Source organism: Haliaeetus albicilla, chromosome 20, assembly GCF_947461875.1.
Source record: "Haliaeetus albicilla chromosome 20, bHalAlb1.1, whole genome shotgun sequence".
Taxonomy (NCBI): Eukaryota; Metazoa; Chordata; class Aves; order Accipitriformes; family Accipitridae; genus Haliaeetus; species Haliaeetus albicilla.
Window position 1 is genome coordinate 9,212,574 of NC_091502.1, and position 25,855 is coordinate 9,238,428.

Here is a 25,855-nt window from a genome sequence, read left to right on the forward strand (position 1 = left end):
CAATGCTTGTGAACTAAAGGTCTATTTCCTCCCAAGACTGCAAGCATGTGTTGTAAAGCAAAGTTTAGAAGCAAATGAACAGTCAGTTCTGAGTTTCTCCTCATTTTTGAGGGGAGAGAGAGACAGAAGAGACCCACCGATTTCATGTTTTTACAGAGAACGGAAATGCTTTTAGAAAGCAAGTTACCTGTAAACTTTATTTGGACAAGGAAGTAAATAAATATTTAACTAGTTTTGATGCTTTGTGTGTCATTGCACAATAATTCATACTTACACTTGAATGTGCATCATTAACTGTTAAGTTCCATTTTACATCCAGAAATGCATTCAAAGGCTTGGAGAAAAAGGGAAGAAAAATCAATACAAACAAGGTGTATCAGAAAGTGGTATAAAATAAGATTTATTTGCAAATCATTTTGACAATAAGGAAACAAGTATCTCTGAGCTGTGCATTTTGGGGATTACATGTCAGTTCCTTTGCCTTCCGAGATTTCCATTTGCATGCAATATGGGATACCTCTAGAATTCAAAAAGAACTTTCAAGTGTCCTTTTTTGCCTTGCTGTGCTAAATTCCTTCCACAGGCACACTATAGGAGAGTCAAAGTCTTTGTTATGAGAAGCTGTCACAGGAAACACACAACGAAACAACCTTGGGTTAGGAAGGAAACTGTCGCATGAGAGCTGTTTCACATTTGTTTAACACAGTGTTAAGCGCTTCAAGATTCCCACATGGAGAAGTGCCTGCTGCTGGTCGTAAAAAAAAGGAAAGAAAAAAAGAAAACAAACCCAAAACAAAACCCAAGAAAACCTCCAAACCCAAACACCAACATCTGCCCCTAAACCCCACAGCTATACCGAAACATCAGATTTCTTTCCGATGTAAGAATGCACAGTACATCTGGTTACGACCTGAGTTCCCTCTCTTGGAAGCTAAAGAGCCATGTCTCACATTTAAAAAAAAAAAAATGTTCAAAATTTAGTAATAATTACTGCATATAAATGAACTCAGGACAAAGGCAATACAAAGTGAGAACTGATTTACCTTAGTGCCCGACTGTGGGAGGGTAACCTCTAAATTATGGTTAGAGTCACAGCAGTTGAAGAGGAAGACAGCAGTATCTTCAGAACATTTCTTCAATTTATTTCCATCCTCCTCCCTGACCTCATTCTCTGTGTCTTTCAAAAAGCCAGGAAATTTCAACTCTGAAGTAGTATCTTGAATTAGATAAGATAGGAAGTGTATTCTGAAAACCCTATATGCTTAAGTTCTGAGCAGAGCACATTAAGCATATCTTGGTTTAGGGGAAAGTCCAAAGGGAACACCAGGAAACAAAGTAATAGCTACTCAGAGAGGAAATCAAAGAATCTGAACTATATCTATTTTCAGTACAGTTCTAGAAAATATTTTTTTATAACAAAGGAACTCCTTTTTTTTTTCCTCTTTATGAAGCTGAAAATATTCCCAATATTCGACACTGGAAAAATAATATTTTTTTCCTCTCTCCCATAAATACAATTAATACAAGAAAAGATGTCTAGATGTCATTGTTACCAGTTCAAATAAGGCATTAATGAATGCATTAGATCATTCAAATGTAAATAAACATATTTTTTATATAAATACACCCAAAATATTAAAATAACCTTAAAAGGGTAACAACTACTCTGTTGGTGACAGCCATTTCATTTAAATATTTAGGCAACAAAAACTGGAGAGAATAGTAGAGTCTTAAAGACATTATTTTATTTTGGTCTACTTTAGAAAGACTAAACCAAAATCCAACTGAAAGCTCTTCATCATCGGTCCACACACTATCCCACCATGGGGGTCTCCCTACCCCTTCTGGGGAAGCTAGTCCATCTTTATGGAATAAATATACTTGGTCATTTCACATCAACCATTATTGAAATGGTCCTGAGAGCAAGGCCCAGAATCTAGGAATCTCTTTAAGCTGAATGCCCTAGCTAACATCAGACTGCCTCCTGAACAAGCTCAAAACTGAAAAAGGGCTAAAGATTTCAGAACAAATCTTATGTTGACAAAGATTGCCATCTTCAACCCCAACTCAGCCATCTCCAGAGAACAGCAAGAATTTACTGTTACCTCCAGTGGTTATGCTCTCCCATTAGACAGCTCCAAGGCTTTACTCTCCTAAGTCATGTGTATCCCTGTATTTGTGCTGTAGCCAAACATAAATACAGTTGAGGTTTATTGACTTCTGATTTGGGCAACAGAGATGCACTGCAGCAATTAAACTGCAGGTGCCAACATTCTGTATTGGCCCCTAGATCTCATGGTTTTAACAGTACTTTTGCAAGACTATTTGCCACATTTCATTAAGATTCCAAAGTTTGGAAAATCCGTACCCTGAAAATCCACTATTTGCTGAGGAAGTATCATATATACTGAGAACGTGAATTAGCTCTGAGCACACCATCTTTAATGGCAACACTTTAAAGAGACCCCATGCAGTCTTACAAATTTTGTTCTCTTGCATATCCAGGTCTGAAACCTAGAAACGCCAGGGGTTTTCAGAAGAAGTCTTGTAGACATGATCCCGTTCTCAAACATCATTAGAGGTTTTGGCAGAAAAATGTCATATGAAATCTGTAATACACTTGCTAACATTTATAATCCAATGATCACTTATAAGAAGTATTATTGCATTTTAAGCGTAAAAATATAGGAGGTTCTATAAAGAAAATTAAAATAGCATTAGTCTAATATTGATAGTCATATAAAATAACTCACAATTATGTAAGTTTCCATATTTAATTACACATTTAAAAATAAGTTATAAAAATAGTTAAGCTTCTGTAAAACCCCTAAGATACTTTCTTTTAGGAGTTTTTACTCATATCTACTGATTGTCTAGCATCGGTAACAGCTTCTGGTACTCGAACAGTCATATCATCCATCGATTTCTTCAAGCAGATTTGGCAGCCTAAACGCGATCTGTAGGGAAATAGGACATTGTCATTAGTTCTAGCCAATCATATATCCAACAGCATCTACCCCCTTATGCCTCCAACGTTCAGCCATCCCAAACACATTATGATCTAGGAACAGCCACTCTTGTGCCTGCTCTTAATCAAGACCCATAGTGAACTGCACACATCAATGCAAAGATATACATGGCAATAATCATGATTTACATTAAGTAACAGAGTTCAGTACATTGGAAAGTTGTACAGCAAGTACCTCCTACTTGCTGAGACAACATATAACAAGGGTGACCCTTCCATTTTCAATGGGTCACTAATAGTTCAGTCAAGTGCAGGGAATGACACTTGTTTTCATAATAAACAACTCAAGATTGAGTCATTAAGCCAGAAAGGTAAGAGTGAAAAGACAAGAAACATAGGAAGGAGAAGGATAAGATACTCATGGCACCTGAGGAGATGCAATCCTTCATTTTTCTACCTATCGTTCAGCATGAAAAAATGCTGTATGTGAGCAATTAAAATCAAAATATGTAATACTACAACAAAATTCTGCAGATATCACAAGCCACTTTTACTGCTGGGATATCTTTAATTCAGTGTCCATGCTGTGGTACTTAAGTATAGAATACTTAAACATCAGCAAGGATGGGCAATGTTCTGTAGCACCAGTTGAATAATTTAATCAGTATAGGAACATAGACAGAGATATTATAAAAAATGGTACTATATTAATATCTATACAGAGCTCTTTCAAACATGTAGTGATCAACTGTTGCTAAAGCTCCCAATTCAGTACTATACTTGGACGTAATACTTCTATGTAAATGACTATATACATCAACTTCAAATTACCGGAATGTATGTATAAATACATACGTTACCAGAAGATTTAATCTCATGAATATGCATCCATAAGAATAGCTTTAGAAATGAAATCTATTAGAGATGTGATTTCTGATATTTATATGTATGAGCATTGCCCATAAGGCTTAATTTTACTGAAGTGTCTGTTTTTCATTAAAGACCAATGCTAACTGCATACGTACTCTGTAGTGTGGCAATGGATTCACTTCATGTGAAATAGCACTGCCCTTTGTTTTGAGCCTGCTACACAGCAGTACAAAAAAACCTAGGCAGCGCTAAATAACACTGTGAGAAACAAACTACCTTCTCCTATTCAAATTCTTCCACGGCATTTACAGTTTTACAGATATTTAACTAGATTCCCCCACCTCTTGAAGCTGAAGAGCCTTGGACACCCAAAACAGATGATTTAGTCAATCCCTGCATGAAAGCCATTCCCCCTTTAACCACTTCCATAGGTCTTCCCTTTATTTCCTCTCATTCTACTACCTTAACAAAAGGGAAAAAACAACAAAAGAGGAAGTTGGAGTTGCACAAATATAAAGATATAGTGAATCCCCTTTTGTCATGTAATGGTATTTTCTCGTTTTCCACCTGTTTCTACCTAATATTGCCAATGTTCCATTTACCTTTTTGAGTTGGGGGTTTTTTGTTGTTTTTGTTTTGGTTTTTTTTTGTGTGTGTTTTTTGTTTGTTTGGGGTTTTTTTTTGTTTACACCAAACCTTAAGCTGACATTGCTGGAAAGATACTACCTAGCTGACAGACTATTTCTAGTATGCAAAGTTACCACTGTTCTACCCACCTCTCCATATGCATTTATCTGCACCTTTTAACACCAAACTTCATTTCCTATTGCTCAATAGCACAAAATCTTTGTGCATGTCTTCACTGACAGTTTTCGATTTTACCCCACTGTCCTGGTTTCAGCTGGGATAGAGTTAATTTTCTTTGTAGTAGTTGGTATAGCACTGTGTTTTGTATTTAGGATGAGAATAAATGTTGATAACACGCTGATGTTTTAGTGTAAACACCGCTCGCAACAACTATAAGTCAAGGTTTTTCAGCTTCTCACACCACCCCACCAGCAAGTAGACTGGGGGGGGTACAAGAAGCTGGGAGGAGACACAACCAGGACAGCTGACCCAAACTGGCCAAAGGAATATTCCATACCATGTGATGTCATGCCCAGCACGTAAACTGGGGGGAAAGCTGGCTGGGTGTCACTGCTTGGGAACTGGCTGGGCATTGGTGTGCAGGTGGTGAGCAATTGCATTGCACATAACTTGTTTTGTATATTCTAATTCTTTTATCATTATTTTCCTTTCCTTTTCTGTTCTATTAAATTGTCTTTATCTCAACCCATGAATTTTGCTTTTTTTTCCCCTTCTGATTCTCTCCCCCACCCCACTTCAGGGGGGGAAGTAAGCAAACAGCTGTGTGGTGTTTAGCTGCCTGCCGGGTTAAACCATGACACACACTGAATAACATAGCAGTATACACAAACCTTACTCTTCATTTTCTTTTCCCAAGTCTTTCACAAATACGCTCGCTACATAAAACCTAGCACTGATCACTTTTAGATCACACTGTTAATCACATACACTTACCAGACAGCCAAATACTTCTACCCTGTTAAAAAACAAATGTGCGGTTTCTTTAACCAATTACCGATCCTTTACAGGGCCTTTGCTCTTAACCCACTGCAACTCAAAACTTAGTAAAGGATTTCTGAACCTAAGTAAACTACATGAACTGTAAGATCATGCTCAGTGACTCATCAGAAGAGCTCCCGTATCTATTACATCCCTCTACAAAAGCTCTGCTGAATTCTTTCCTTACCATCATGTAGTAGAAACTATAAAAAAGCAACAGCCCATACACACGATTAATGCGTCCAGTATGGAATCAGACTCATTGTTCTCCAGTTCCAATAATCTCATTTTAAAAGTTGTTGCTACCTTCCATTCCTTTGATGTGGAATCAGTTTTAACCCAACTAACTAAGCCTTACAGACAGTAGTTCAGAAATGTCATACTGAACTCCTGTGGAATGCCTGGGTGAATGCTACCTAGTCATTATCGTTTGTTACTCCTCATTTTACTTATTTGCTGTAATAGTACTTCTATGGACACATCAGTTTGAGACAGATACTGCAGGAAGACCTCTGCAAAGAAACCTTCCAGTGCATGGATATCCCATAACATCTCCAGAGATAACAATGCAAAAGAAACTTTGCTTTTATGTTATCTTTTTATATTTTAAGTGCACCTTCTACATCACCCACTGGCTCTTCATGCAGACAACTTTCCTGCTTCTGATAGGTTAGAAAAAAAATATTTTTCTACTTTTTAGCAAGCTGTTTCTCAGCTTATTTTTTTCTTCAGTATTCTTTTTAAACACTTAACTTGCCAGCGTTTGCATCCCCCCTATCTTACTACTTTTAATAATCTCTACTGTTCTGCAGTTAAAACAATTTTGTTTTAACCTAATTAGTCCCTCCTTTTAAAAAACATGAGCTTTCATGGCAGCTGCTAGCTGAAACTTTCCCAAATACAGAGAGTCACTGACAAGAAAAAGCTTTTATCCTTATACTTATGACAGAGCATAGCAGTACGTCTCCATTACACAAGTTTATATCAACACAGGAGACCAGGTAACCTATAGCAAATATCGGTCACTTAAAGCTCTGTCTTCCAGAAAAGTCAGCCTCCCACACACATGCAAGATCCCTGGCCATAAGAAGAACACATGATATTATGAAAACCTGATAGAAGAAACAAGAGCCTTCAGAGGGTCTAAAACTTAATTTGGCCTGAGGAACCTTGAGAGAAAACAGAAATATTTAAACAGAGTGCTCTGGCTTTCTACTGTTTTTCAGTTCTTCAGTAAAAACTCCTTGCATTAAACCTTTAAAGATCACCAAAGAAAAAGGTTTTTTATTAGATCATTGGCCTCCAGAGCTATTTAGGAATTGGTTTGGCCCAGAGCCTAAAAGTTACTCTTATGAGAATTATGGTAGATAGTGAGAGTGAAGTAAATTTGCACTTAATAGGCTTATGATTTTTTCAAAATTGAAAATGTTTTTTGGCAGACAGGAAAAAGGATAAAACAAAAGGAACTGAAACAAGTTTTGCATAGCTTGACTTCTTTGCCTTCACAGCCTCCCAGAAAAGTTAAGATTTGGCTGAAGTGAGAAGAAGTATAATCTCATGTAGAAACAATTAGTACAGGATTCGATTACTGGTATAAGGAGATAAACGAGTTAATTCAGAGTACTTCTTTGCAGAGACGTAAAAAACGCTATGCTATACAGGCCAGGTATAAAGCCCTCTGACATTGGAGAGATTCTCAAAAACTTCAACAAGCAGTTCCACTGAAGCATGAAGGAAAGGGCTTATGAAACCCTGTAAGGCATAACTGCCTACCATTCACATGGATACGTTCTATGATATAGGCTAAATGTACACCAGCAAGTAGTGCAACCCACTAGGAATGGGTCTGTGATGAGAATGTCACACCCTAATTACAAGGCATGTGATGGTGGAGGAGATGTAGAACAGAGGGTTACTTTAGACTACCACTAGTCTAATCCTATGCACGGAAATGCCCATTAGCAGTTAGACCACACTTTAGGATTAGTTTCACCCAAAAGGGAATCTAGCTTCTGTGCATCAAGAGCACTCTGACATGAGTCAAAGCACGACAAGTGGGGAGACTGCCATGTGGGACACTGTTTATCCTAGAGAAGGCTTGGGGGGGAGGATCTTATCAATGTACATAAATACCAGAGAGGTTGTAGAGTCTCCATCCTTGGAGATTCAAAAGCATTCTGGACATGGTCCTGGGCATCGGCTCTAGGTGGCCCTGCTTCAGCAGGGGGTTGGACCAGATGACCTCAAGAGGTCCCCTCCAACCTCAACCCTTCTGTGACTCTGTGAAAAGAAGATCTGACCAAAACTAAAATACTAATGTAAACACATTTATTAAATACATTAACTAGCTACAGACTAATGGAGACAAAACAGAAGGGAAGGGAAACAAGAACTAGAAAATTCACACACGACAGCAGTGGCAGTTCTTGTTGAAGGAACTGGGTTTTTGGTCATACTTCAATATCTGACACTTCTGCATCAGACACCTCTGAAGAACAAGTACTGACAACTACCACTCTTCAGTTACAAAAACAATACTGACATCTTTTTAATATGAATTCAGATAAACAATATTTAAACTTGGCAGTCCCATTTCTGTAACAGAATCCAGCTATTCATTAAAAGCTGATTAAGGCATTCTAAGAATACTGGACTGCCCCATCTGCAAACCCTTCCTTCCATTCTTTGATGTAGTGAAGTATTATGTTGCCTTACGTTTCTGTGAGGCCATATGCCAGGTCCAACATGTCCATCTCTTCATCAGTAATTGCATCTAGTTTCTCAAATATGTGGTCTTCGAAGATTAAATGACAAGTTGAACAGGCTAGCGTTCCTTCACATGCACCTAAAGGGAAAAAAAAATAAAAACCCAAGATAACAGAAAATCCAAGTTTCAAATTACAACAGAATTACAGCAGAATTTCACAAGAAATCCTTCATATATGTTTGTCTCATACAAGAAGTATCTCTATTGATTAGTAAAATTGATGCTTCAAATATTCCCATGTTCACATATCTACTCTGCATTCAACTGTCAATAGCACTTCTACAGTTCCTACAAGATTAAGATTTACTTGAATCGTGTAATTAGTTAAAATACTTAACTAATTAATTCCCTTTCCACCATTTAAAGAAATAAAAGGTTTCTGTTATAAGAATGCAAAAGTAGACAATGCTGTCAATCAACACTACTTAATTTATTTCCAAGGCTGATCCTTCTATCCCTCTCTTTCCCATGGTTTTGAGAAGGCTTCTTCAAGAAGTTCAACAGAAGACACCTGCTATACAAAAAATTCCTCAGAAATACATGAAGGAGGGATTTTATACTTGGTATTTCTTCTCACTCAACAGAACACTAATTCACAGCAACAAAGGTAGTCAGGCTAGAGAGATGGTTTTCTGTGTTAAAAGAATACAACATATTACTAGGCAATTTAGCCCAAGCCAAGGATCTAATAATTTGCTAGGGTTCAACAGAGCAAGCATCAACTACATCCACCTGCTAGGTCATCACAGAACAGTAGAAGTTTGAACACTAACAAATTTGTCTCTGCCACTGTACAGGGCTGACACCAAATTCTCCACTTTGTTGAAGAAGAAACATGCAACTTCAGGAGGAGGAGAAAGTTGAACTCTTCATACTTGTGCAGAAATTGGGGTTGAGGCACACAAACCCCCACCACTGATTTAAATTGATAGAAGCATTAGCTAAGTTTCATTTATTTACTCATTTCCAGGGAAAGCAGAAACAAGAGTATTGTGACAACATCACCTTTGTACTCATATGGAAACAAAGGGAAGAAAGGCTCCACTGCTATGGAAAGAAACAGTGGGATTCATCATCAGATCATAAGAACCATACAGAAAGCACCGTGCTGTTACATGTAGTAATGGTATCAACAGCATATATTCAAAGTGAGTATGACACTGTACTAGAAGACTTGATTTTTTAAAATAAATCACATCTTCAAGTACATACAAATGCATGTGAAAAAGTACAGTTTATTTAAAGTGCCAAATAACGTAAAATTTGTTGTATCAGCAGTTTAAGCATTTTAATGTTGGGGGAGGTGAGGGGAGAAGGGCGTGGGGGAAGAAAGAACACTGGCCAGTCCATTTGAACAGTGGAAGGTCTTTCTGCAACTGTAAAGCTAGCAGTAGCAAACAGATTGAGTGCAGCTGAATCATTCAACAGTTTTCTAAGTCTTTATACAATGATATTTCTATTATTACTGCACATGGGATGCCCCCTAGTGATAGGAGTAAACAGGTAAGGTTTACATTTTACTTCCCCCCCCCCAGTACTTTTTTCTAAAAGCAGAACATACATTTTTACATTATTTATACTGCATTATTTCTCTGCCCTAGTATGACGTTTCATTAGCAAATGATTATTTAAATGGGACTAGCACATGTTATAATTAACAATTGTTACAGTAACTCCAAATTTCAGTTTGGCTTCTGTTTATTGACAGCATTATCTTTTTTCCACTTTACCATAATGCTTTAACATGGCTGCTATTTACACAAACTGAGAGAACATTTACTGTAGACTACAAGAAGAGTAGCCATAAGCCTGTAAGACACATTTAATAAGCAACACATAAAGCTAGTTATTCCAAAGCATTACAATTTTTAAGAGACATTTCTTCTTCCCCAGATGTATGCAACTCTAGACATAACTGTTCTCAGACGTAAGTCTGAGATTTAAAATCTTTGCAATAATTTTATTACTAGGAGTGAAACTTATTTGCACTTAAATAAAACATACCTCAGATTTCAAAACTGTGCTACGCTAGCCTACTAATTTTTTCCTCTAATTGCTCCATGCTATGCATTCACTCATGCAAATTGTACTTAGTCTTCCTGCTTTAGTTTGTACTATTAAATTCATGAAGCTCATGTTCATGTAAATATCTATCCTGAGGTATTTAATTGCCATTACCAAATACCACTGCTTTGCATGGGCAGAATCCTACAACTTCACTGGAACTAACTAACTACGGAAAGTACGAAAGTTTGAAGGAAATGGGAGGTGTCGTAACTTCCTCCTATTCCGACTTTAAACAGAACTTGTACCAAGTTAGAATTTTACTAGGACATTCGTCTACTTCACCCCAGTCCTTCAATAAGAATCAAATTTTTTCCTCTTCCCTGCTGACATGAATTTGATCATTTCTTTCACTTAGCAGTCAAATACTACAGCAATTTGTGCCACAAAAAGCCCGATAATAAATTGAGACAGTATGGCAATACAGAAGTAACCAGACTCTGTTAGAAATACACCAGTTTTGCCTCCAGAACCTTTCAGCTCAGAAGAGTCTGCAGGTGGCATCTGAAAGATGCCACCTTAACAGCACTGTCCACATTCCACTCCTTTAACATTCAAGGAAGGCTCACAACAAACATTTTTTTAGAACTTGACCCCAAATTTTTATGCACCTGCAGGAAAAAAAATGAGGAGAAAATCCAAATAGAGTACAGCTAGGTTTTACAAATAAATTAATAAATAAATATTCATTTACAGTTGGACTCAATGATCTTAAGGGTCTTTTCCAACCTAAATGATTCTATGATTCTATAAATATTTATGAATAAACTGGTAAAAGAACATAATTTCTAGACACTGAATACAGTATCCAGTGAATCTACTTACCAAAACCATCTATGTCTAGATTATTATCAACAACAACATCCAGCAGTGAATCCCCAGGTTTTCCTTTGGCTGTTAGTTTGTCACCATCACGATTTATGAAATGAACAGTTATTTTATCTTCTGAGCTGAAAAAGAAAAGTATATAATGGAATTAAAGAAAGAATTCTAGATTTTTTTAGATCTTTAAAATTGATTGAACACTACTAAACCAGTAATCAGTATCAACTCTAAGAGCACAGAAACCTAAGTTACTGGGTTTTAAAAGCTGTACCAGGTACAGGCATTTACTGCTGTACATTGAACAAAGGCCATGAAAAATAAGAAAAAAACCTTGGTTTGTATTTTGTCACTAGAAGCTATATAGGATCCTGATGCTTTGCCTTTCACCGAAGAGAGTCAGAGCCATTTTATTTTAGGCACAATATTTGTATTTTTATCAAAAAAAAAGAGCTTATTTTAAATGCTTCGCTACATACCTTTCTGCAGACTCTTGCTTTGGATTTATGAAATTTTAATTGTTCTCATCATTATCTTTTAGGGCCAATTTTAAATTTTCCCATTTCTGCTTAGAGTTTAAGACATTTTACTTTATTAGTTCCAAAATTTAATTCTCCTCTCCTCCCCAAAATAGAAATACTCCAAAAGCATTCTGCTTTTTTGAGCACAGATTCTCCTAGGATTTCACCTTGTAAATATTAATTCTAGTGAAGTTCAAAGTTTTGACACTGGCTTCAAAGAAAGAAGGTTTTATATTTTCCTACCTTGCTTTTCAGACAATTATGTTTATTTAAGAAAAAATTATTTTGCAGCCTCCATAAAAATTTCTTAAGACTAAAGCTTTTAATATGGGAAAAAATAGAGGGGGTTTGTGTCCAATATGATGTTATTTCACATGCAAATTAAAGGAAAGCTTTTAATCTACTAACAAATAAAATACAGTTTGTCTGGTTTTAAGCAGACTATTTTCCTTCCTACAGTGAGCAAAACAAGCAAAACTTGTTGGACGGACAGTGAAGAAACCTGCCAAGAGATGAGAGATATAAATAGAACAGCGGAAAGCTAATGCAAAAATCTTATGTTTCAATGTGAAATCCATGTTTAAGAACAGCATGCTTAATATTACCTTTAATCTTTTTAGTAACTGTGAGCCTTGAGTGGTCTATCCTATGGAAAGAATACAAGCTTGAAAATCAAGTCACCCCCTGGAAAACTCTAACCTGTATAGCTGAATATTAAAGCAAAAATTTGAAAGTGGTCATACTAAAACATCAGTGAACAGATTATTTTTGGAACTGGCTGTAAAAGGAAATGTGTTTTTAGCAATCTGAGTCCTAGCTTGTTTTGAAAAACAACAAATGTTTGTTGCTCTAGACTTAATACACTTGCCACAACTGTAAGCTCTGTTGGCAGCAGTACGCACCATGATTCATTATGATGTCGCGTTCAATTCTTGTCATATCATCCCTCAGTCCATTCTCTGGAAGGCAGCCACAAGCTACTATTAACTATAAATTAATTCCAAAATTATAATCAATAATGAAGGATTGACCTTGCTGATCTGCAGAATGCAACTGAAGCACGAACTATAATAAAATTCAGAAATCTTAAAGATATATCTTTACAAAATGTAATTAATGTTGTACAGTCACCTATGATATCAAAGGACCACCTCCAGTAAACTGTTCTGTGGGAGTTTAAGTTACCACTCTGCTCTTCTTTTTGCTCCTCTGCTGTGCCAACACCTCTCACAGCACAACCAAGGAAACAAGCACCTACTTCTTCGATTACTAGTACAAAATTCACCACCTCCACTGGTAGTTTAAGACTGATGGGTTTAGATTGCATCTGCAAAGGTATAGATCCGCATTCTGACAGCCAAAGTAAACCACTGACAGTGTAATTTTAAACTGCTTCAAAAAGCCCTTCCAGAGCTCACCAAAATACACTCTCATTTACTGAAATATTTCTGTCAACATGACAAATGCAACCCTGACAGGAGACACAATGCAAGATGTACTTGCATTTATGGGCATCATCTGCCCAAGGTATAGACATGACAAGTAGTAAATATTTGTTCACTATCCAAAACATACCCTTTCCTCTATTATGGGATGAGGAGATCACAAGTAACGTGGACGAAACAGCAAGATATCTGGCCATCCATTAGATCACAGGAACTTTTGTAAAAGACAAGTCATCTTCCTCCCAATTTTCAAAACACACCTGAAACTGTCTTCACCTGCAATTACACTTTAACCTCGCATAACACCACAGTGCCACAAGAAGAATGCTGCTGCCCTCCCTCCTTTGTGTGTTCTACCTCCAGCACTCACACTGTCATGCAGTAAATTGGGTCTGGAAACAAAACTGGTTGAAACCCAACCTTCACAGCTCAATGGCCATATGAATGTCAGAACCAGTACTCCAGCAGATCTGCCCCTTAAATGAAATTTACATCAGTTTAAAACAATTGTGTTACTGCAACTTTACAATGCAATAACACAATCTAAGCTTCACCACCATCTTAAACCGATCTCTTTCTAATAAGAACGTGTGTTTGGGTGATCCCCACTCCAAATCACCCTTCCATCATCCTTACACCAGTACTACTGCAAGTCAACTCATTTTGCTAATCTGGCTGAAAATCAACCATAAAAACAAAGCAGTCCCAGCTGAACCAGCAAACAAAACTGACAGAAATGCCACTGCCCAGAACAAAAATGAGGAAACAGAAGTGGGATCCCCTTTTCAGTAGTAACAGTCTTACATTAGCTTCACCAGTTGTGGAACTGCACTGTGGCCGTGCATGCCTAACTGGTACAGCATGCAGCAAGGGGACAAACCAAAGTACCACCACTAAGTCACTGAATTCTGTTAAAGATCGCCATAGTAATTAATCTTTTCTATGGGACCTAATCCACCCTGGTTGATAACTGAAACTAAAACTTATTTATTTGTAATAAAGTTAGAGACAGCCTTCTTAAGTCTTCCAGTAGAATCTGTTTTTCTGCTATTGCCATCTTTACCACTCTTCATATAGCCAAAATGTTTAATTTTAAAAAATCACTGAGGCTTTATTGTGCATGAGCCTGAGTGGTGAAAATACTTTCAGAAGTCTGTGTGCATAATAATCACACTAGTCAGACATCAAAACACATACTGCACAGATATTTTCAATGACTGGGAGATACCATTATAAAAATAATAATAATCATACCTACATGAAACAATATTTAGGCTTTATAAATGTTAAGAAACATGGCTTTTGTCTACCCAGACATTGTTTGCGTGAAGAAAAATAAAACAACTGAACACCACCATACTGTGAACTAGTCACAGGCAATTAACATGAAACATGTGCCAGGTCTATGCAAGTATAAATAGCCTCAGGATTATCAGGAAGAACAAAACACATTTTGTGTAATCTGCATAAAGCCTAAATATCCCAATTCATGCTCAGATGAACCTTTTTCACCAGATGTAAAATACAATTAATTTCTTCATATAGTTACCACAGTACTATCAGCTTGGTTATCAAGTTTCACTAGGATACCCTAAATTAAGCATACTGCAAATACACAGAAGAGCACCAGAGAACTGTAAATGCTGTTCATTTTCCCTCCCATGCAAGAAAGAGTAAGTACCTAAGTAAGTACCTAAGAATCCTGACAGCCACCTCTTTCCCCTTAAAAGTACGCTTTTGAATCTTCAGCTACTGTTTGCAAGTTAAGAATCAGCTCCTACACTCCTCCAAACAAAACAAAGATAACAACTGTAGCCTGGTGTTGCACATGGCGAGACCCAACTCTACTATTTCCAGATCTTTTATTAAATGGTAAATCTAACAGCCCTACCTAACTGCCTGAATAGTTTCATGAATGAAGCTATTATGCAGGCCTCAACTAAAATACAGAAGTTATAAATCTGAACTAATCTTTAAAACATGTAGTAATTATGTTGTGCACAAAAAAATATCGTACAGCTGTCTAAATTGGTATAAAAGAATTCTGAGATAACTACTGTTCAACATGAAATGAAAAGGAAGGATAAGGGATAAAAATGGAGTAAAAGAATGAAATGGAAATGAAAACATAATGCCTGATGCTTCATTGAAACACTTGGGAACCTCCGCTCATAAGAATCACCTCAGCTGATGATTTTATATAACTAGGTCTTCATCCTGTAGATACAAATACAGCTAATTTTACATACACAAACAATGATGTTATCTTTTTACTGGAATAATGCTGACTTATATGAAGTTCAGGACCTGGGTCTCAAGTAATAAGATGTCCAGAAATGGTAAGACTAGAGAAAATAGCTGGTACATAAATGGAGAAAACACTAATATAGGAAAGAAATAAGGATTTTCTTTTTCTTCCCACTCACTCAGTCAGGTTACAACATGGAGTATAAAAACAATACATGTGAAATACTTGTTTGCATGAGCTTTTTTGCTGGTATGCTTGCGCAATGAATGTGAATAAATTCCAATCTGTACGCAGTCTGTTTGTGAAAGACCTGAGGGATTACAGGCCTTACATTACTATTAGGTAAGGAAATGTTTTCCCTTTTTAGTATTCTTTTTCCTTCCATTTTTACCTTGTTCAATGATTTTAATAACTAAAAAACTGGACAATACTTTACAAAGACCATTTGATTTTTTGAATTAATAACTGCAAATCAGGGACCTCAAAATAACAGATCGCCAGGGCACACACTCAGTGGAGACTTATTTTTAAGGTACTCAGCAGGTTCACTCAGAGAAGAGATCTAAATGAGCAACTTACCCATCTCATATGGGGAGTCCTAGACTAAAGAGTTAGTTCATCTCTCCATATTAAAATCATCTGCTGGAACAAACTAAAAGAGCACCTACAGGGGAGTTTAAAGGCAAACTACTGAAACAGCTTTGATGGCAAGGGCACTAGCCAACCCTCTGGAAACAGGCTAGGCTACGCCCCTGACGTTGGGCAGCTGATTGCATATCCTGTTCTAAGTCAAATAAACTTCTCTGGCAAGCAAGTGAATTAAGCTTTTAAAACTTCTGTATTTTAAATACTGAAAGTTAACTGTAGACTCTGACCTATCTTTGAATATACAAGCTACAAGCCAGAAGGCTATGCGTAAACAGTCTTTGACTACATGTACTAAGATGCAAATCTGTAGTTGTGGGCTGTGGAATATTAAATGTCTCAGATGTAACACATTTTGAAACACCTACTCATACATACTGGTGAGGAGAGGAAGGGTTCTGCACACTCAGATGCACGAGTGCTCTTCAGTAAAGAAAAACTATACCAAAGGCAGCTTCAGGTCTGCAGTACGGGGCTCTGTCTGATATGTGCTGTACTTATACCAAGAGCCTAGTCAGACTTTCACACACACACAAAAAAAAAAAAAAAAAGGAAGGCAAGCGCTGCACTGCGTGGAAAAGCAACAGTGATAAGGTCACAACCGTTTACAAAGCTAGTTTGAACATCAGGAACCCTAGTTTAGCCTTCCACAACATTATAGGCTCTTTCAACGGGGTGCCGGATCCCACAGGCCCCGCGCCTTAACCCCGTCGCTGGCTCGGCGCGGTGCCTAACCCGGGCTGGCCCACAGGCACCTCAGCTTACAGCCCCCGGCGCAGCCCCGCGGGACGCAGCTGGCCCCGGCCGACCCGCCGGGCGCAGGCTGGTGGCAGGTCCCACCGCAGGACGCTCCAGGCGTGGGCGGCGAGAGCCGGGGCGAAGCGCGGCCGTGAGGGGGCCGAGGAGGAGGCCGGCACCTGCCCCGAGCGGGCTGGGCAGCGGCAGGGCCGGGACAGCGGCAGGGCCGAGCGACCGGGGGAAGGTCACGCAGCGCCGGCCCGGCTCGGCCGTCCTCGCCCGGGCGGCCCGCGCCACAGGCGGCCGCCGGCCCCGGGTGCCCTCGGCGCCGAGGCCCAGGCGGCGGCTCGGCGCTGCCGCGGCGCGCAAGGCGGCCGGCGCTGTAAGGAGCCCGCCCGGCGCCTCGCGGCCCCGGCCCTCTTACCTGAGCACCGCCCGGGCAGAGAGGCTGAGCAGCCGGGCCGTCCTCACGGCAGCGGCGGCGCTGCCGCAGCCCGGCCTCGTCCCGGCTGCCGGCGAGGCGGAGAAGAGCCAGCGGCGGGAGGAAGCGGCGGCGGCGGCCCGGAGGAGCCGGGCCGGCCCCGGGGCAGCCATGGCGGCGGCAGGACGGGAGCGCGGGGCCTCCGCGCCGGCACCGGGGGAGGGGCGGGGGCAAAGTCCCGGCGGTTACGCCTCTGGCGCGGGCTGCGGCGATTCTCGCAGCCGTCTACGCGGCGTACGTCCCGCCCCTTTTTGGCGGCGGCGAGCGGTGCCCCCGCGACGGGAGGAGCGGGGCTACGCAAAGCGCGCAGCGATGCGCTGAGGGAAGGGGCCGGGCCTTACGGAAAAGGCGCAGGGCGCCAGGGGCTGGCGGCGGGGAATGCCCCGCCGCAGTCGTCGCCTTGCCGTCGGCTTCCCTCTTGCTCCCCTCAGACCGCACCGTAGGCCGGTGAAAGCTCTCTGGTTCCGAAATCCAAGCCCTAGCGCTAGTCTTGCCGGGAAGGTGGTCCCATGTCCTGCCTCCCTGCGCGGTTGGGTCTGTGAGGGATTTCTTGTCAGGGCTCGGGCCAAGGCGAGGGCTCAGCACTGCCTGGGCCCCGGCGGGGTCCCTGACACGCTGTGGAGGTGGCACCCAAGGAGCCGTCACCACGTCCCAAATGCCCCTTTGGGAGGCCTGGCCTGTAAGGGACTGGGCTCCTTGGCTCCAGGCAGTGCCAAGTGGAGCTGGCAGCTCAGGAGTCTCAGCTGTGCACCGGACTGTCCAGGCAGGACCACCGAGAAATTCCCAGTTCCTCATTAACTTTCTTGTGACAGAGGATCAGCTTCTAAAACCCAGGCATCAGCAAAGGGACAGCAATGCTATTAGAGGTTTTAATAGGAGGTGAGCAGTTGTGGCAAATGGCGTAAATATCAGTATGCGCAATAGGAAATTTTGACATTTCTTGTGCAATTACAGACTGCACGTGTAGACTTAATTTGGCTCTCTGCAATGTACACATTACCAGTTTTGATTAGCTGGTTGTGTAGATCCCCTTAAGTCTCCCACACCCAGACTGGAGGGTGCTGAGTGAATGAGGAAGAAATGGAGCATTTACTTCAAAATAATTCATTCAAACAGGAGTGGAAATAAATGGGGGAAAGGAGGAAATGTTGTTTACCTCTGATGTGCTTGAGGTAGCTAAGATTGTTCTGATGCCTTTTGATTTTAGGAGTGTGTTTTTGTTGCATCAGAGTAAGATCGAAGAGGGAGGTAACATTACACTATATAACTTAAACTCGTGTTTTTTCTTTAAGGACCTTTAAGAAGAGGAGAAGGTTGTGCTGGAAACATCAAGAGCCTCCAAACTGTCTGGCCATAAACCAAGTGACTTGAATGTGCCGTTTTTCTCTGCTTCAGGTATATAGCTTTTACCCTCTAAGTTAGACTCAGTGTCGTCAGAGGGATTCCCTTTACCCATTACAAATATGGCCAACATAAGATTTTACATAGTCTGAATCTTGTCTTTTAAGCTTTATTTCAATTACTGCTACGTCAAAGTAGCTTTTATAGCACCTACACTGTATGAATGCTGTTATACCAAACTTGTTTCATGTCATTATCCTTTACAATCCAGTATTCTTTCCATAAAAACAAATTTACTGCTGTGCCCATCTAGATTTAGTATAGAACTTTAAAAGGGTTACAATTATCTAGATGCACAGTGTATCTCTACATTTCAGCTGACATGAGGCTGACCATTTTTTCTAGGCAATTTCCTTAAAAACTGTACCTGTCACAGAAACTGCAGTAACTTTACACAGGTTGCGACTGTGTAATACAGGCAGAATAGCTTTCAGTTGTTTTTTGATTACTAGCAAAATAATTGTGTTTGTTCAAATATACCATTCATAGAGTAATATTTTTTAAATATAACTGAAATCAATGCACTCAATATGTTTATTAAATCATATATTAATATAAATGCAGGTAACATGAATATATCATAGAGCAGTCACTGAAATAAATAATCTGAGGGCACGATCCTCAGTATCCCCTCACCCATGCTGAGTTCTTTTTCATTAGGTTTCACTCTCTTGCAACACAAGAGAATGTGGCCTCAAATAATACAGTTTATTTCAATATTGTCACTACAGCATACAGTCATATATACATACTCGTAAGGCAGTATATAGCTGCCTTACAACTTACAACTTTATGTGGACTTCTAATATTGTAAAGCCAAAAGATCACATCAGATAATCTAGTCTGACTTTAACCAGAAGGCTGCTTGTCATAAATTAATGGTTAATGCAGGAAATAAGTCTGAAAGGGATCCTCTGGACCTTCTAATGTAAACCTTTGCTGTCACATGCAACTCAAGTAACTGAACATAGAAGTATTGAGCAGTTTCTTAAAGTTTTCTTGCTGGTATCAACTGCACTGTAAAACAGTCCCAAAATTTCACTCCTTGGAAGGGTAGAAGGCCTAATTATTTATTAATTAAATTAATTAATTTATTAGTTTAATTCTTAATATAGGATTATTTATACTGATTTGTTCCTGGCCAGTGCTGCCCATGAGTTTAAAGAGTTTTTGTTCTTTGTGATGTTCACACATCATTTGTTGTGCCCCCTCCAGCGCTTTTATTTTAGTCTCTGTTGTAGTATCCTTTCATAAGACAGGAAACTCTTACTATTCTCCTGATTATCGCACTGAGCCATTTGTGCATATGTTAGTTTGAATTCACCCTTGTTAAACATGGGTGACTAGTTAGTGCATTCACTGCAGGTCTTGTACAGTGTCTCTAATAGAAATGTGTGGTCCTGATACATCCTAAGATTGTATTTGATTTTTTTTTCATGTATGCATCAAATTAGTAGCCTCAAATAATTTTGTTATCAGTTAATAACCCAGATGTCCCTTGTTGTTTCTCATTAATGAAGCTGTCGTTAACAGCAAGAGTTCCTGGTTCCCCCAAACTGAACACAGTAAGCTGTTTGAACTTTGCTTCGTCTACTTTCATGTTGGATTTTCATTCATACACCATTTTAATGAAGAAGGCCATTTCCATTAACCAACTTTACCCCTGTGTTAGACATGTTCCATAGCTCTGTTCCAGCCCTCGGACTGTCATGGCCTGAGCTCATTACCCACTTGCAGAAGTTTAGTTGGCAGAGTCCAAGGTCAGCTCCTTCACTGATAAAAGCAGTTGTAAAAAAAGCTAGCAGCAAGGGCCTGCCTCTCCTTTCCCTTGAGAGCCACTTTTAAGCTGAGGCTTTGCACTGGCCCTTGCCTGTGCCGCAGTGCAGCCATGCAGCAGCTCTATTTGCACTGTCTCGCATCTCTGCGAGTCTCGCCCTGGTCTGGACTCGCTGACTTGGCATCCTGGCTTGGCCTCGGACCTGCCTGGTCACTGCAGCCCTGCTGGGTGACCACTGGACTCTGTCTGACCCTGAGCACTGTCTCTCAACCCAGTCTTGACCCTGGCTTGCCACTCTGCATCCTGAGTCCTTGTTGGTGAGGTGACTGCTTTCACCCACCTTGGTATTGTGCTTAGCTCCCGGCACACCTTCCTCTGCAGAGCAGCCAACTCTTGTTGCTCCCTAATACCCCCCACCCCCAAACACAGAACCCTCCTAATTCCTTCATAATTTCTATATCATGTATGCTTTTGGGTGGGCAAGCTTGAAGAAAATGGTGGAGCAAATTAGGTCAGGATACCTTAATGAAGTAAGAGTAGCAGAGTGAAATAAAAGGGAAAAATTCTGAACAGTGTTTACCTAACATCTCTCTGAATCTCACCTTAGTTGTGTGCAAGTTTTTGTTGCTTGCCTCCATGGCATGCTCATTCTAATGGTAAACACTCTGCGAGAGGTGCTTCATCTTTCCCATGTATTCATATAGGTTCTTGCACATTGGGGAACAGATATAATACAACCTTTTTTTCTATAATTATGTTATCCAATTCTTTACTGTTTTTTAAGTTTATATTTGTAGGAGGCTAACAAACCACTAGGTGGCAAACAATTTCAGCAAGATAATACACAGCTGTTCACACAGTCTTCTGTCCTCAGCTTCACCATTGAGGCCATGGAGTGTAGTCCCATGGCAATTTATAGAAATCTGGGATGAAGCTGATACAGTCCTTCTCCTCCCTGCCTCTCCCTCCCTTTTTCTGACCTAGTGTTCATGAGCCAGGTTTGGGGTGGATTCATACAGGTGATCTATGCAAAAAATAACCTAGAAAAAAAGAAAAAAAAGGAAAGGAAAAAGAAGAAAGTAAGTGGTATCCAGCCATTTTGGTTCCATCAACCAGCCTACAGACCCCCTGTGCAAAACAAGAATATGTATTCTGGGAGAACAGCAGTCCCAGCTTTGATTGTTTTATGCTGCTGAGCAAAGGTACTGCATATTCTTCTATTTGGCATAAAATTCCAAGGTTCAGGATGATAAAAACATTACATATGTATACCAATGATCAGCAGATAATTTCTGTAAGTTACTACAGAAGATCTCTCTTGAGTCCTGGCTTTCTACCTACAAGAGACATGGCATGAATGCATATTTACAAAATGCAAATCCAGCTGTTCTAAAGAGATTTTTAAAATAACAAATCCACCAAGTAATCCAACTTCTGTATGTGATTAGCTTTTCTGGTCGTTATCAAAGTTCTGTGTGAACATGTGTTTTAACCTGGATTTTCTTGGAAGCAAAGTTGTGTCAAATTATCCCTTTCAGTTGAAATACTCAAGGAGATCCAGAGAAAGAAAAGGATCCATGGTCCATGTGGAGCCTTCCTTTTGTGATTGTCTCCTGTTAACCAGCATGGGAGCAGAACCATCTCATCCAAAGTTACTTCTCTAAGGTGGCGTGATTTGTGATATCCTACGATTCCCCACTCTGGTTTTTGGCATGACTCTTTCAGTTCAGTCCTCTGGCTACAGTTTGATTAGAAGAGTGCAAATAAGCCCTCTTAAAAAAAATGATAGGAAAGCAGCGGGTCATGTTATTTCACCTTGGCAACCTTCAGGTGACTTGGGGGCAGGAGTGGTCATGTGAGTTGCTGACACAGGACATTTTCTACGTATTTGTTCCTCCAAACTATGCCAGCTCTTCTAATTCTGAGACCGTGTAAATGACCAAGGTCTGTCTCTCCACCTGCCCCTCACAGTTCAGTATCGCAGACCTTGATCTAATTTTAAGCAAACTGAAATAAAATGTAGTCATTGATCATAGGAAGCTCCAACCAGTCAGAAACTGGCGGAGATTCAGTCTGTAGCTGAGTGAGTGGCAGACACAGGCTGGGCACTTTGTTGTTGCCTTCAGCCCAGGAGCATAGGACTTGAGAGCAGTGAGGTCTGAAGTAACCCATGCTTGAAAGAAGGCAGAAATGTTAAGGAGAGGTCATCAACCAATGAAGGATTAATGGGGTGGTTGGTTTTATTTGGAGACTTAAAATGGATTGTAAGCCTTTCTGTAAAAGGCAGGTAATCTGAGTACCATCAAAGTGTGTGTGTCGCTGCCAAGTGATTCTGCAGCTGAAGGGAAATTTGGGAACTTTGGCACTTTGATGGTGAGGATCCGGTAACTGCGGTGCAACAGGGCAGGAGGGTGTTTTGTTTGCAATTGCTTTGTCTTTGCTGGTTTCACTATAGCACCTGAAATACAGCAGGAAACAGATAGAAATGTTTGGCGTTTTGTCAAAGAGGTGGAGCTCTGGAAATAAGCCAGAGCTTGGTGTTAGCCACTCGGAGAGGAAAGCTGAGGAGGTGGGTCCTCTCTTATGACAGGAGGGTGAATTACTGCCATGGAATTCTGCTAAAATGTAAATAATTCATTGCTTCAAAGCCATGGTTCTGTCATACATAAGAGACTGCAAAATCTTTTTGAGAATTTGCATCTCTGAGTAGGGGATTTTAAAGTTAGTTGTCTGAAAATCTTGATACTCTTTAACAGAAAGATGTGTGAGTTTTTCCACAGGAAAACTTTTCTTACTCTTCTGAATTTCTGAAATTCTTCTACTTTATGTTATGCATAACACTTCATAGCAACAGCTCCTTCCTATGATAAGTTGAAAAAGTGTGTGGACAGTTTAATGTGGAATTTTAAAAACAAAGCAGAATTTGTCATCGCTGAGTTAGAGCCAGACTTCCATTGTGAATATTTGTCTCCATCAACAGGGGATCTTAAAGTGTGTTAAAAATACAACTGTAAAATGTCATGGAAGGGAAATCCACTGTGCAGGCTACTAAGTACAAAACCACCATGTCCAGCTCATGTCTGAAGTCCTTGATCTGCAAGTTGTTGGAAGATGGGAATGTATTCTGGGTAAGTCAATGCTTGCTCCATTCTCGCATTCTTTCCCAGGTGTCAACTTTCACAGTTGCCGAGACAAAATACTGGGCTTGAGGGACCTTTGGTATAACACAAAATGGACTCTTCTTTGGTCTAACTCCTTCCTAATTTTCATGCATATAATAACACCCTGAAGTTGAAGTTGTGGAGTTCTTACTGGAAGAGAGGAGTTGGGGACCAAAATCCACCACACCTTCCATGGTGAATTTGGGCTGGGGCAATCTTTTTCACTACTAGTGTCCCAACTCCTGATCAAGACAGTAATTAGAGTGTCCAATTAAACAAAAAAAGCCATTTTCCGATGGCACAAGATTTGTGTTGACAATGAATATCCACTCCTGTTGCCTACTGGTGCCCACTTTTCTTCTCTGGATAATGCTGTTATGAATTATCAGTAACACATTTTTACTCTCTTCCCAGGAGTCTTTACAATTGTTTTATAAGAACACATGCAAGAAAGTGTAAGCAAAATCTCTCTGTTAAGCAAGGATGTTGATTTCTGTACATGCCGCAAGTCCTGCTGTCCTGTCAGTAGCAAGTGGAGTGACTGATGTATGAGGTCCTGCATGCTGGTCTTCACTACCTTTGAAAAATACATCTTCGTATAGCCCTCTAGGAAAGAATGCATTTAGTTTTAGTGGTAACCTATTGGTTTGTAATGAGAAGCAGCTCAATTACAGGAGTATAAGATACTTAGGGAAAGTGTGATGCACACAGGTAGTGTACTAAGGCAGAAGGTTTGTGTGTCCACCAGGAGGCATAGCAAGCTAGGGCTCCGTCTTGCATACAGCCCTGAACATACTGCAGGTACCTGCAGTGAAGGGAGGCTAAAGCTTTCATCAGATTTTTACATCCGGAAGTATGAAATTAAGAGATTTCTAGAATAAAAATTAAAATGTGGAGAACTGGCAAGAAGATGAAGAAATAAAAGGCATATATGTCAAAATGTTCTCTGGTCAAAGGCTGTAATTTCAAATAAATTTAGTTGCTGTCGTTCACAGTCATTGGAAGTCATAATTGATATGACTGAAAATAAAAATGCTAATCAGTGTATAAAGCAATGCTGGGGCTCAGCTTCTTAAGGTATACATCAGCAGTTGTGTAAGAGGCCAAATTAGATACTTCTATGTACATGTGGAGAAGGACAAAGTTTTGATGCTGCAAACATTTATGCATGTGAATGATCATATCTGTTATGTCTTAAAAATATAAAAAAGATTACAAAACCAGCCAGAGGCTTACCAGTAAGTACTAGCACATTTGGTACTCCCTGGGAATCCAGGCTGTAATAAGCTTATCAGTTATGCTTCTCCTCTGACAGTGTAACTGGAGTTAGAAACAATGATCCTTCTCTCTGACACCCTAGGAGCATGTATATCACATCAGGAATGTGAACAATGGTGTTTTCAATGCTGCTAAATTTTGTAATTTTTAAAGTATTGTAATCAAAGCCTTCTTTTCTGTCATTTCAAAATCAGGTAATCGGCTAGGAATTGGAAATCTAAACCCAAGCAAACAGAAAGTTCTCTTCCCAGGCTTGAAGAGAAACCTGAATATAAGAGCAAGGAAAGGAAATAAAAAGAACCCTTAACTATTCTTAAGGCCTCATGAGCTGGGTTGTTTTTTTTTTTTTTAATGCCAGTCTCATGACTTTCTGGGAACTGATTTATTGAAAGCCTTGGTTTGGCAATTCTGTGCTTGGCTAGCTTGGGCTTGACCCAAGTCCCCTTTTTTCTTGGCAGCAGTTAAAACAGTTGAGATGTAGCCTATGCTCCTTTGTAATCCAAGATTGCTGTGTGCAGTCAAGAACCCTTAAACATTGGAAATTAACAAAGTGACCCAAAGCTGTGGGACCCAGCTGGCAGTGCAGGCTGTGGGGCTGGGGTGAGGAGCCAAAGGCCTGCTCCGCTTCCCTGGGACCTATGTGGGTTTAGTGCAGCTGACACACTCCAACTGGTGTAGAAATTCTGTTTTACTTTTAAATTGTGCTAGTTTAGCTGGCAATAATCCAACTGCTGAAAACTCACTTGCATAGAGATAACTCGTCTGATATTTCCAGTTCTTCAGCATTTACACGAGCTGCTGCTGCACAACAAACAGACACAGTGTGCGGCCATCTCCTACAGCAGGTCACGTCCTGCTGGAACAGTGCAGCAGCAGCGCCAGGCATTTTCGTGACTGTTCAGCAATCTCAGCAGTAAGGCAGCAATAAAACAATGCTTCCAATGTATTGCACTGGCTTTGCCTGTTGGCTCTTATTTCAAGGCAGAGCACTCTGCTGGCATATATACATCATATAGTAGGTTTCTCTTGCGCTGCTCCTAGGG

At 40.1% G+C, this 25,855-nt stretch overlaps 1 protein-coding gene across 2 annotated transcripts; it reads right to left on the reverse strand.

Moving 5' to 3' along the window:
- Positions 1-376: 376 nt before the first annotated feature.
- FDX1 (ferredoxin 1) lies at positions 377-17,433 on the reverse strand. 2 transcript variants are annotated; one of them, XM_069808228.1, is made up of 4 exons: positions 17,139-17,415; positions 11,121-11,245; positions 8,180-8,309; positions 377-2,957 (listed from the first exon to the last, which is right to left on the reverse strand). In XM_069808228.1, exons 1-4 carry the CDS (start codon positions 17,306-17,308, stop codon positions 2,843-2,845), a joined length of 540 nt encoding a protein of 179 aa, XP_069664329.1. In that variant the 5' UTR covers positions 17,309-17,415; the 3' UTR covers positions 377-2,842. The 2 variants fall into 2 exon arrangements, with proteins under 2 accessions (XP_069664329.1, XP_069664330.1); XM_069808229.1 differs by lacking the exon at positions 377-2,957 and adding an exon at positions 4,407-7,744 and having other exon boundaries at positions 17,139-17,433.
- Positions 17,434-25,855: the final 8,422 nt, after the last annotated feature.

Excerpts from the sequence above, each read along its gene's own strand:
- FDX1 (XM_069808228.1), bottom strand. The coding sequence starts at position 17,308 with ATGGCTGCCCCGGGGCCGGCCCGGCTCCTCCGGGCCGCCGCCGCCGCT. Across the intron at positions 8,310-11,120 it reads TCTAGACATAGATGGTTTTG|GTGCATGTGAAGGAACGCTA; the intron begins GTAAGTAGATTC and ends TTTTCCCTTTAG. Across the intron at positions 2,958-8,179 it reads GCATATGGCCTCACAGAAAC|ATCGCGTTTAGGCTGCCAAA; the intron begins GTAAGGCAACAT and ends ATTTCCCTACAG.